The following is a 13082-nucleotide window of genomic DNA, read 5'->3' as shown; positions in this document are numbered from 1 at the left end:
TAAATTCTTTTCTATTTTGATGAGGGGAAAAGGGTGATTTAAACAATACAGTCACAGTACCATGGAGCTGTGACTTTGGTTTCACAATTTACATATCTGATCTCATGTACTCCTAGCTTTATTATCATGTTTCTGACAGTGACAAAATATCACTTCCCCTTGCTTGGGAAATTGAGGGAGTCCTCCTCTGATGCTACACAAGTGTCTTTTGGGGACACTGGCTTGCCATTGTGGACTTGTTGAGTGTCCACCTGGTATTAGAAGTTGCAGTGACCAGAATACAGGTTTTGTTCTTCCGTGTGGATACCAATTCCTTTTCTGAATGTCCCCTTAAGTCCACCTGGGCCCATCACAGGGTCAGAAGCTGGTTTGGGGGGTGAAGGGGCAGGCCTAGTCCCACGGGAGCTGATGGAGGAAGTTGATATCAAAAGTGTCATTTTGAAGTATAAATCGAAAGCTTATTTTTAAAAGTTTAATTAATTCATTCAGCACCTACTTATTGAGCACCTACAATGTTCCAGGTTGTAGAATCTCCTCTGGGAAGAGACTTATGTACTGATCATGGAGGGGTAGACCTGCTTGGAACCAGACGATGCTCAATGTACCTTTCCATTACGGTTCACAGGTTTGTCAGGTCAACACTGTGACCCCAAGCCTTGCTGGCAGATTGTTCTATAGAATTTATATGTACTGAGATCTACACTATCATGAAGGCAATTCAAAAGCCGACGACCTCAACCCATCCCCAGCACGAAAAGGCTGGTTCTTGCTGCTTCACACAGTAAAGAAGCACTGTGCTAAGAGCTTTACATGTTTCCCCCTTAGCTATTCCTCACACCCACTCTGGAAGACAGTGCTGTTATTATTCCCATTTTACGGTTGAGGAAGCTGAGGCTCAGCGAGGTTATGCAACTTGGCCAAAGTTGCACGCGAAGAGTGAAGTGGCTGAGCCGAGACGTGGACTCAGGTGTGTGTGGACCCCACCCCCACCCCGGCCCCACTTCCCTCCAAGCCCCGAGCTAAGCTTCCTGCTCCACCGGGTTCCTTCCTGAGCTGGTCCCACTGGCATTGCTAGTTCAAGGGCAAGCACGTGCCCGGGGCCCAGCAAGGAGCAGGGGAGCCTAACTTAGGTTGCATTCGGGGACACTCCAGGACAGCCTGGATGGTTCAGTTGGAGATTTTATGTATTTGTTCCCTGCCCTTTGTGTTCCTGACTTCTGTAAGGTCCCTGGGACAAGCATCTCATTTGCAAACAAGGCCTGTTTGACCTACTTCCTAGGACATGGGAAGTCTTTCTCATCTCCTTCCTGTCCCCTCCCCCACTCGAACCCCCGTTTCCTCCCCTCAAGGTCTTCTGCACTCTAAGCGCTCAGGAACGCCTGTGCGCGGTGGAGATGGCTGTGGGGCTGTCTGGAACCTCGGTGAACCCTCTGACTCAGCTGGAGAGGCGATACGCTTGGGGACATTCCGTTCTGGTTTCTACCCTTGCTGGTTCGCTGTGCTCTTTTGTAAGAGGAATTTCATACCTTGGAGACGCTTTGTACATATTTGTAATGACTTTATTAAAAACAAAACAAAACAAAACTAGTTGTGTGCTTCTAGCCAAAGGCCTCTGCGTTTTCATTTCCTTTTGGAAGGTTGGTCCCCAAAGACTACGGGAGGATCTGGCTGCACACGCCAACCTTCCCTGGGACAGAAGGCCACACGCTCATCTCCTGTCCCTGTTGTGTTCCTGGGAACACCCCAAGGGGAGGGTTGGCCTAAGCAGTACCCTTGGGTTGAGCAACAGGTTGGGGGAACTGGTCCAACAGTTCAAGGTCAGTGCACAAAAGCATCGTTTATGCATGACATGACGCAGATAAGCAAGTGAGCCTGCAGACTGATGTCTCCAACTATGGGTGAATGGACCGCTCAGGGTGGGGTACTTTCACCTGCATTTACCTGGTCTGAGTTGTACCAAGAGACCAAGTTCTAGTTTATTCCTAAGAATGGTAGGTTGAGGACAGGTGGTTTTTCTAGATAATAGATCCTCTTTTCTTCTTTGGGGACCCACCCCTTCCCCACTCTCAGTCCATGTGACTTGGAGGGATGGACTTCACCTCCCACCCACCTCTGTTCCCATGTCCAGAGCTCAACAGCCGACTGAAGCTTGTCCAGCACTCTGAGTCCCCAAGGCTAAAGTGATTGGTTTGGGGGCAAACTAATGAGAATCAACCTCAAAACTCCTGCTGGAGCTTTGGGGAAGCAGGGGCTCTCTTTGCTGGGGTTGTGAAGCTGGTAGAACATAAGCAAAGAGCTTCTGGAGGCTCTCTTCCCACCACATGGGATCTGACTGCCTGAAGACTAAACCATCTCAAAGGAAAACAATTGAGGGATGGAAAGACATGATTCTACTATCATCCCTGGAGCCCTTGAATCCAGCTGTACCTAAAGCCCATACTGTTACATGAACCAAATAAAGTCCTTCTTTTACTTAAGCTGTATTTGGCTTGGTTTACAAATAATTTCAACCAAAAAGTTCTGCTTGATGATGCTTTTGTGGCTGGCTTCATAATGTTGACCTGAGAGGCACCAATTGTCACCTAATGCTGTTTACATTTTAAATATCCATCGTCATCTGGCATCTGAGAAAACCCTTCTTGAGTCAGCCCATGCATCTGGGGTCCAATCAACCTATAGTTAATGGCCATAGTGGGCTCTGTAGCTACCACCCCAAGATCCCTTCTACCAGTTCTGGGTGCCATCCTGCACCTTTGTGTGCTTTGTGGCACCCGACACCTTCAGAGGCCTGGGCCTCCTCAATGGAGTGCCTGAGAGGTCTCCCACCCCCAACCCTGGCCCACAGCTGGGAGCACAGAAACCTCAGGGTGGGACAAACTCTGAGATGCAGCTGATGCTCCGGAACTCCCGGCAGGACCAAGCTGAGCTGGGACTTCCCTGAGAGTCGCCCTCTTGTTGGGCTTCATCCCCTCCTTCTCCTGTTTCACTCATTCCCTTACTAGTTTCTCCTGGGAGCACTTCCTTAATAAATCAAGCGCCAACTCAATGGGATCTACTTTGGGGAAAAACTGCCATCAGATGACCACCCCCGCATGAAGTGTGTCTTCGAATTTGTCCTAAAACAGGTCCACCTGGCTTTAAGGGGCAAACAGAGACTCAAGACCGTGGATGTAACTTTCAACGACAGATCATATTTATTGGCAGAATGGAACTTAAGGGGACATTAAAAACACCAAAGACAGCTCTGTTTGGCCCAGAGCAAAAGTACTAAAAGATTCCAGGACTCGCTTTTTACATTTTCTCTTTCCAACCCCAAGTCTTGGCAGTCTGGAAGCCTCCCAATGCCTCTCACATGCTCCCCTTAGGAAGGTAATGAACTTATTACATCCAGGTCCAGAGCTTGCTTTTTTCATCTCATATTTATTACGGTCAAGACCTTTTAAGTTAGGAGGGCCATTTCCAAAGACTTCGTGGAACTTGAGTCAGTGAGTCATAAAATATTAAGAACAGGATTCTCCGACCTGACACTCGATTAATCCTGCTTCTAACAAATGAGTTGCAGAGCCGAGACAGGTAAAAGAGCGTGGCATTGTTCTTCCTTTCCAACGGTGGCTCTTGGCTGCTTCTACTAAAAACTCGTGCTAGGGAAAACATGCTGCTTTATGTTTGGAAACCTCTGCCCTGGCCACTGTTTCTCCCTAAAGCAGAAGTTAAATCCTCCCACCCAAAAGAACACCTCCAGACATGACTTTCCCCTCAGAGGGTAGGGAATGAATAAATAAAATCCTAAACTAAATCATCCCACCTGCCCCTGAGTGTTCCCCACATGTGACACTCTTTATAGTGTCAGAGACATGGCTCATTATTTGTGGAATGTTAGAGGTTTTTTTTGGTGGCATGAGTGTAATTGACAAAACCGTTGGGGTATTCACCAGTAATCTACATTGTTAGTTTCCCTGGTTCCAGTAGATAATACACTAGGCTTTGTCACCCTGGAGATGGCTACAGGGAGGTGAAGTGACTTCTCAAAGTCATGCAGAGTTTGGAATCAGAATTCCAGGCCTCACTCCCAACAGACTGATCTATCTGCTCTGTCACACGCTGGCACTTTAATAAGTAAGTCTTCTCCAGCTGCAATTTCTCATGCTTCTTTGATGGCATCTGCAGACAGGGCGATCTTTCTGATAAAAACCAGTTGCAGAAGCTCCTGTTGCTTCCCTTCAGTTCTTCCTCAAGGCAGCGGGTACAGAGTAGCCGAATCTGCCTGGCCCCATTTCCCTCCACTTCCCCTTCCGAGTTGATTATCCAGGCAAGTGGGATTGTAACATCGCGGCCATTGCCATAGTAACAGAGCTTGAAAGATGCCACGCTGCCCTGGAAGGAATGTCTTGCTGGGTATCAGGAGATAGCCAGAGATGTCAGGCAAAGGAAAAGGTCCTGGCTTGACAGCACACAGGGGTGAATGTTCTGAATCTCTTGGGGACAGGATGGGCATGTGAATACTGGCTGAGCGTGAGGCGGCAGCAAGGCTCCCACCATTTCTCCTGGGGCTTTCTTGCTAATCTGCTCAGTAGCCACACAGATTGCTTTCTCTGTAATGCCGTTGGCGCTAGCCTGTTGTGCTCAGGTTGACAATGAGAGAATAGAGTTGGGAGGCGGGTAGGGCAGACAAGATTCCAGTGGCTTCTAAGGGATCACCTGTGCCTTCTCCTCCCAGATTTCAGAGCAGGGAGGGTCTCATGGGTGGAGAACTTGTTGTGTTACAGAGATTAGTAGCTCTGGTATAGAGATTCCAGAAACACTGATCACTGCTGTGCTCTATACCACCACCCTGGCTTGTGGAAAAATCCATAACATGGATCATGCCTTTTGCTCTGAAGGCTACCAGGGGAGAAGGCAATGGCCACAGGAGCTGTTGACAAGCCTGAGTCTTAAGTGAGGGACAGGACAAAAGGAGGAGGAGAGAAGTAAAGATGGGAGTGGACACCCCATGACATCTGCATCTGCACCAGAGCTGGCCTTTCCTGATAGCCAATCACGATTGAGCATCCCCACCAGAGTCCAGCTAAACAGCACTTTTAAGGACCAAGTCTTTCCATGGACCCAACCACGACTAGATTTCAGGAGCTAGTGTTCACTATTAGCATTCTCAATGCAGTCCAAATCGAACGTGCTATGCACCTGAGCCACTGAAGGGCGTCAGAATCACCTCTTATGCTTTTAAAGAAACATGTCTGGGAGGCCCCACACCTGAAGCGTCTGAGCAGTGGGTCAGCATGTGGTTAAGTCAGGCTCCGAAGCCAGACAGGCCCGGGTTGGAAACTTGGTCCAACATTGCTCACTGGGTGACCCTGGGAAAGTTTCCACATGGAGCTCTATGCCTCACTTTCCTCATCTGTGAAACGAAGGAAACAACAGTACCTCCGCCATAGGGCTCTTGTGAGGATTACAGGAGGTCGTCCGGGCAGGAGGCTCAGCGCTGTGCCTGGCTCACACTAAGTGTCTGGTACACGTAGTTCCTGTAGGGATAAGGTGGGGCCCAGCATTTGTATTTGGAAAATACTTCACAGTGATTCTCATCTGCGGACTTGGGCCATTTAGGGGGAGACAGTATCTCCAGGCCTCTCTCTAGTTTGCAGCATCAGGTATTAGGTCACCACGAGTTAAAATAATCAACAGGTGGGACTTGGTCCATTACCAGTTCCTTGACTTGGAGGGAAGTGGGAGGCCTACGTAGGTGGAGACCAAGTCTGAGTGAGAAGGCGTCCCCGTGTGCAGGGGTAGGATTGCACACACCACGATCAGAACAAGAGAGGAAGGTGAAGGTGGGGAAGGCGACAGGGGCCTGGCTTTAGAGGAAGAGATGGAGAGAGGCAGGAAGGAGGACAGTCAGTGCTTGAGGACTTTTCCCCAGGAAGCCCCCGGAGTTGGACCCAACACCGCTGACCCTCCGTCATCTCCCCGGTGCGCCTGGGAGCAGCGGTGCTGCCGTCTTCAGCCCTAGTACACCTGGAAGTGTGCCGAAGTGGCCCCGTCCTTCCAGCAGCGCAGGGTATCCACGGCAACCGAGCGGCAGAGCGGGCAGGTGCGCTCCCGGTCCAGCCAGAGGCAGAGGCACTCCTCACAGAACACGTGCTGCGGGGACAGCAATCAGGACCACTGGGGTCACTTTCCCAAGCATCCACCCTGTGCCCGCCTTGGTCCTAGGAGCTGGGACCCAGCAGTGAACAAAACAGACAATTCCTGCCCTCGTGGAACTTGTATTCTAGCTGGGGAGACAACCAGCAAGAGGAATCTCTAAGAGGCAGAGTCTGCCAGTGGTAAGTGCTAAGATGGAAAAGCAGGGAAGCGGAGATAAGAGGGCTTGGGAGGCCTGTGATGGTGAATGGGGTGGCCTGGAAGGATGTCCCTGAGATACTGATATTTAGGTAAAACTTGAATGAAGGGTGAGGAGTGAGCCCTGGTGATATCTGGGAAAAGAGTGCTCCAGGCAGAGGGAATAGCACGTGCAAAGGCCCGGAGGCAGGAGTGTGCCTGGTGTGCTGGAGGAACAGCAAGGAGAGTAGGGCTGAGCCTGGGGGTGGAGGGCGGGATGAGGTCAGAGAGTTGTGTAGGGCCTTGGGAGGGCTTTGGCTTTTATTCTGAGAGAAGCAGGGAGCCATGGCAGGGTTTTGAGCAGAGGGCTGACTTGATATGATTTGTATTTTAATTAATTTATTTATTTATTATTTATTTTTGGCTGTGTTGGGTCTTCGTTTCTGTGCGAGGGCTTTCTCTAGTTGCGGCAAGTGGGGGCCACTCTTCATCGCGATGCGCGGGCCTCTCACTATCGTGGCCTCTCTTGTTGCGGAGCACAGGCTCCAGACGCGCAGGCTCAGTAGTTGTGCTGCACGGGCTTAGTTGCTCTGCGGCATGTGGGATCTTCCCAGACCAGGGCTCGAACCCGTGTCCCCTGCATTGGCAGGCAGATTCTCAACCACTGAGCCACCAGGGAAGCCCTCATTTGTATTTTAAAAAGATCCCTTTGGCAGCTGGGTTGAGAACAGACTACAAGGGTCAAGAGAAACATGGGGAGACTGGAAACATTAATGGGTTCCACCACCCTCTGGCTGTATAACTTGGACAAGTGATTTAACCTCCCCGTGCCTCTTTTTCCTCATCTGTAAAATGGGGATACTACTACTGCCCTCATAGGAAGATTAACGAACATTAAAGTACTTTCACACGACAATCAAACGCACTATATGATTCTTGATTGGATCCTGGATGTGGGGAAAAACCCTAGCTATGAAGGATGTTGAAGACGATTAGAGAAATTTGAATATATATTTGAATATTAGTATTTTATATCAATTAAAAATTTGATACTGTGATAGTAGAATTGTGGCTATGGGAGAGAATGTCCTTGTTCTTGGGAAATGTCTGCTGAAATATTTAGGGATGATAGAATCAAAATGTCAGCCACTTACTCTCAACAGGTTTAGGGGGAAAAATCTATACTAAGAAAAGGCAATGTGGTAAAACGTTCACAATTCGTGAATCTAGATAAAGGATAAAAGGGTGTTCATTCTACTATCCTTCAACTTTTCTGTAGGTTGGAGATTTTTTTTAATAAAATTGATAATATAAAAATCCAAACAAAATGTTTTTTAAAAAAGTTTAAAAAAAGGCACTTAGACCAATGAATGCCTGGCAAATAAGTTTTCTGTAAGTGTTGGCTATTGTACAGTAATAGTTATTATTACATTATATCTGTTTATTGTTTATTATGTGTCTCTCCATGGCAGACTGTAAGCTTCTTATAAACCCGTTCTGGCACAGTATGCAGTAGGTGCCTAATTGTAGAAAGTGTTCTAAAGAAGAGCTCCATGATGCTACAGGAGTATGTTACAGGGGGACTAGTCTGATCTAGGGGGTAGTCGAGGAAGGCTTCTTGAAGGTGTGACACTTGTGTTGAAGCCTGAAGGATGTTTGGGAGTTAACTAGGTGAAGAGAGGGGGCGGGGGCTAGAGCATTCCAGGCTGAAGGGAACAGATGTGCAAAGCTCCCGAGATGGGAAAGCGTTTCAGGCTCTCAAGGATGGCCAATGTGGCTACAGTGAGGTGGGTGCAGGGGAGTGGGGGAGAGGAGGTGAGCAGGCCACACAGAGTCTGGACGCCCATGCCCAAATTCTCACCATGGGCTGAAGGGCAGGACCAAGGGGTCAGCAGACCCAGCGGGCCCCATGAGGGCAGTGACTGCTGCTGTTGTCTTCCCACTGCCCAGCCCTGAGCCTGCACAGAGTAGGGGTTCTGACAAACAATGCCTTTCCAGGCAGGTTAGGTGGGAGATTCTGGAGATACTAGGATGATGAAGACCTGGTCCCTGGCCTCCAGGAGCTCACAGTTTCCTTCTCAGATAATCAGGCATGACCAAATCTGGGGCCAAATTAAGAGATTCAAAGAACACAGGACCACCCAGGGGCTGGGCTGGAGGAGTTCATGACCCAGGACTGCCTCTAGCATTTGGAGAAAGGAATGAGCCCCTACAGAGGGAAGGGGAGGAGGGGTCCTTCCAAGCTGGGAAGTGTAGGGTTGGGTGGGTTTGTGGTCAGTGGGGAATGCAGGTGGTGCTGGGTTGTTAACAGTTCCCTGCTGTGTCTCCTGGAGCACGGAGTTGGGAGAGGTGTCCCTAGGGTGGGACAGGCTACCCCACCCTGATCCCAAGTTCTATCCAGACTCCCCATGTCTTGCTCAGAGATTAAGAGCAGGCTCTCTGAGCCTGTCTCCTTCTCTGTAAAACAGGGTTACTATTTCCCCCACAAGGTATCTGTAAGGATGCAAACAGGTAAAGCCTATCATAAAGCATCAAGTGTGAGGCACGTGTAAGCAAAAAATCAGTGGGGGTTGTTATACTCTTGCCCTCTTTCCTTTGTATCACCAGCCCTCTGAAACCAAACTCCTGGTAGTGACCAAGAACCGGAGGGCAGTTTGTTCTGTAACATACTCTGACTCTTCTCTTTGGCAAGGAGGGCTTTAAATACGGCAGATTTCTGACTTTGTGTTCAAAATGCCCTTTCCCTGACCCCCTGTAGGCTGGCAGGAGGCATGCCATAAATACTTTGGAGTGACCAACCAGGCGAGCGTGCTCTGTCTGAGCGGAAAGTTCTAACCTCTGGACATGCTCGGTGTCTGCCTGACTAGCTCCAACTGACAATCTGCTTCTCAGGCCCCAGCTCTGGGAGGCGGTGGTAGGTGGTGGGTGTAAGTGACCCACTGAGCTTAATTTGATGGCCCTTTGAAGGGGAGACAGGATGTTCCTTTAGCCCAGTGGGTTCTTCATCTATCCATGCATGCATCTGCCCTTCTATTCATCAATCCAACTATCCATTCATCCACCCATCCATTCCCCCATCTACCCATCTATTCACCCACCCATCTGTCAATCCATTTGCCCATCCACCCAGTCACCCACACATTTATCTTTATCCACCCACCTTTGCACTCACCCACCCACCCCTCCACTTGGCTACCATCCATCTCCATCCCAACCATCCATCCATCTCCTCTATCCCATCCATCCAACCATCCATCCATATATCCGTGCCATTCTATCCATCCATCCCATTCCATCCATCCATCCAATGTTTACTGAGTCAGTACTGTGATTCCACTACTAAGAAAGACAGACACGGTCACCACTCTCAAGTGGCTTATAATTTGGCAAAGAGGAGACAGACCTTACACAACCAGTTGCCCAATTAATCATCTAGCTGACATCTGAGATAAGTGCTATGAAGGAAAAACACAGGATCTGCGAGGACACATAGCTGGGGGCACTGATGAGACTGGAGAAACAGAATCAGAGAAGCCTTTACTGAGGATGTAAAGGCTCATTACTGACTCATTCATTCATTTGTTCATTCATTCAGTGCATTTAGGAATTAACAGGGCCATTTCACCTGTGGACGTCATCTCTGCCCTCCTAAGCCCGGCTCACAGCAGCAGAGGAAGACTGAGACGTGTGCCAGGCCTGGCCACGTATGTGGGCTTCAACCACCACCAGGTGTGGCCCCTGCTCCTGGATCTGGGGTGACGGTGTCTTGTCCAACCCCTCCCACTAATTCTAATCCAGCTGTGGGAAGACGTAGTGGTACCGGGAGAAGAACGGGAGAGAGGCAAACAGACTAAGGCTTGGAGAGACTGCCAGCAAGGAAGAAGAAAAACTTTCACCCTGACATCCTGTTCAAAGAATTGCTGCTACCAAGAAGGAAATACAGACGCTCTGAAGCATATGAGAAGATGCTCGTCTGCTCTCATAATTAGGCAAATGCAAATGAAAACTGCACCAAGATAGTGTTTGTCACCTGTCAGATTGGCGACGCTCCAAAAAGGCTTGATAACACGGTATGTTGGTGAGGGAGGAGAGCAAGAGGGCGCGTCATGCTCCGCACTGGGGTTGCAAACGGATACGCTCTTTACGGAGGGCGATTTAGCAACATCTGTCAGAACTGCATACCCTCTGACCCAGTAATTCCACCACTAGGAATCTATCCTACCAAGAGCTTGCACACATGTGAGATGGAGTACGTGCCAACGAGAGCTAATATTTATGGAACCTGACCACGCACCAGGCATGGTTCTAAATGGTTCACCTGAATTAACTCATTTAATCAACACGATGAGTCCAGGTAGGTGCTATAGATCTCCCTATTCCTGATCTCTCATAACAGCCATATTTGTCATAACACAAGACTGAACAGCTAAATGCCCATCAATAGGAGAATGGTTAAACAAATTATGGTCTATCCATAAAATGGGATGTTACACAAATAAGGAACAATCTCTTCAGGCAGAGTTTCAAGTCAAAAAGAAACGATGCAGAATGCAGTTTGGGTAGAATGTGCCGCAACTTATGTCTTTTTGGAAAAGATATGTTTGTGTATATGTGTGTGTATATATATTTAAATTCTGCAAAGCATCTCTGGGAAGATATAAAGGAAACTGGCCCGGTTGCCTGTGTGGGTATTTAGGGGCCTAGCGAGCTGGGGATAAGGGTAGGAACCCTGTCACCACTTCCCTTTTTGTATCTTTAAAATATTTTTTTAATGAACTTTTTATTTTGGAATAATTTTAGACTTACAGAAAAGTTGCAAAGGTAATACAGACAGTTCTTGTATTACCCCTCACCCAGTTTCAGTCTCCCCTAGTACTATCCTCTTGCATCATCGTGGTACATTTGTCAAAGCTAAGAAATCCACATAGATGCATGACCATGGACTAAACTCCAGACTTTCTTCAAATTTCATGAGGCTAGTTTTTCTCTCCTGTTCTCTCTCTGTTCCAGGTCCCACACTGCATTTAGTCATCATGACTTCTTCATCTCCCTTTTGAATTTCTGAGTCACGCAAATTTATTCTCAATTTAAAAATAAGTACAGTTAAAGATTAAAAACGAACCTCCTAAACATACCCAAACAGCAGAACCAAAAAAATTCTGCTGATGCCAAAAAAGGACCCCACCTCCTGTCCTCCTACCCCTGGAAGGTGGGCGTGGGAGCCATATGCTCTCCCATTCCTTCTAGTCTGCAGGCTACGCCTCCCCCAAAGTCTTCTCAGCCTCCAACTCATCGCTCTCTGGCCTGGTCCCCTGGGACGCTGCATGACACTCTCTCTTACACAGCACTTATCACTGCCTGCCTTGTTTCATAGTTATTTATGTATGCGTCTGTTTCCCCAAGGAGACCGTGTGTTCTAGAGAAGGGGACAGGGTCTATGTGCCCTCTGCCTCCCCTCCCCGGTATCTGATAGGATGCTTTGACTCATACACATTTGCTGAATTGACATCTTAGCCCCTGATGTCAGGAGGAGGAGGAGGGGGAGAAGGAAGAGAAGGAGCGCGGGGAGGAGGCCAAGGGATAAATTTAGGCAGTTAAAAATAACTGACCAGTACTTACTACTATGGGTTGGTGACCCACAACTAATAACGAAAACAAATGGTAATAATAATTATAATGATACTAAAACTGTAATAATTGTAAGTTTTAGGGCTGAATAATTAAAATTTAGCTCCTTCCAGAGATGATCTCATTTAATCATAATAATAACTCTATAAAGTAGGCATTATTATGATACCCATTTTATAAATGAAAACGACCAAGGCTCAGGGAGATGGACTGAGCCACTCGGGGTCCACATTGCTGCTGAGATTCAAACTCAGGATATTCTGACACTATACCCTACTGAAATTTTCATTTTCTACGTTTTACCACTGAAATCAAAGCTCAGAGAGGTGACGTAAACCTGCCCAAGGGCAGCCAGCTAGTAAAAGGCAGAACTGAGATTTGACCTTGGGTCTGAAGGACTCTAGGCTTGATTACACTGTTCCCAAAGACCCATCCCAGAGCCCCAAGGTTTGGTCATTTGGTTTTGGTCAAGTGTCCCATGCAGGCACTTGGGACTTCTGCATGGGGCAGGGCCCTGCGGTCCCCCAACCTCCATCTCCAACGGCCCCGCCCAGCCCTGCTCACCTGGCACATAAGGATCAGAGGCTCTCGGAACTCAGCCTGGCAGATAGCACAGATATCACCAGCTTCTGTGCACTGCTGCCCAGTGGCCCGGACTCCATAATTCTGTTTGATGGAAGGGAGAGAGACACAGACACAGCTGTGGTCCCTCGCTGGAGAGACACCCTCAGAAGCACAGCAAGGTCTGTTTCCGGCTCCTGGTTCCTGTGACCTCGGTCAGGACCATCAGAAGCCAACTCACCTGAGAGGTGCAGAGAAGCTTCAGGGCTTTCCTAACTCCACCCACGCGGCCACAAATGTCGAAAGACTGAAAGGAGAGCGAGGTGATGGCTGAAAAGTATCCAAGGATTGTTCGGGATCTCTTTCGCCATTCCTGAACAACCACCATGGACCCTCCTCATCTTTGACTCCAGACATTTTCAGGGCACATCCTCCCATTTGAAACTCCTCATTCCCATCAGTTTTGCTTGGCTTTTGCCTTGCTGCCTTCCATCAGCAGTCTCCCCTGCTAGTGGGGCCAGGATAGCAAATATATGGCATGCGTACTGTCTTTTCCCCCTCCCAAGCCCCGGGCAGGC

The 13082-nt window shown here is 48.6% G+C and overlaps 1 protein-coding gene across 3 annotated transcripts in view; it reads right to left on the bottom strand.

Moving 5' to 3' along the window:
- Positions 1-3171: 3171 nt before the first annotated feature.
- RNFT2 (ring finger protein, transmembrane 2) overlaps positions 3172-13082 on the bottom strand; it is a 62684-nt gene continuing 52773 nt past the window's right edge. For 2 of the 3 annotated variants that reach the window (XM_082355733.1, XM_082355734.1), the window contains 3 exons: positions 12746-12811; positions 12508-12609; positions 3172-6135 (listed from right to left, as the gene is read on the bottom strand). In XM_082355733.1, coding sequence (XP_082211859.1) covers positions 6001-6135; positions 12508-12609; positions 12746-12811 — 303 coding nt within the window. In that variant the 3' untranslated portion in view covers positions 3172-6000. The remainder of the gene's footprint in view (positions 6136-12507; positions 12610-12745; positions 12812-13082) is intronic. The other variant, XM_082355735.1, reaches the window with a different exon arrangement.

This window comes from Balaenoptera borealis (genome assembly GCF_965194805.1).
Source record: "Balaenoptera borealis genome assembly, chromosome: 14".
Classification (NCBI taxonomy): domain Eukaryota; kingdom Metazoa; phylum Chordata; class Mammalia; order Artiodactyla; family Balaenopteridae; genus Balaenoptera; species Balaenoptera borealis.
Note: the sequence above shows the minus strand (reverse complement) of the source record. Positions and strands in the feature narration are given on the sequence as shown.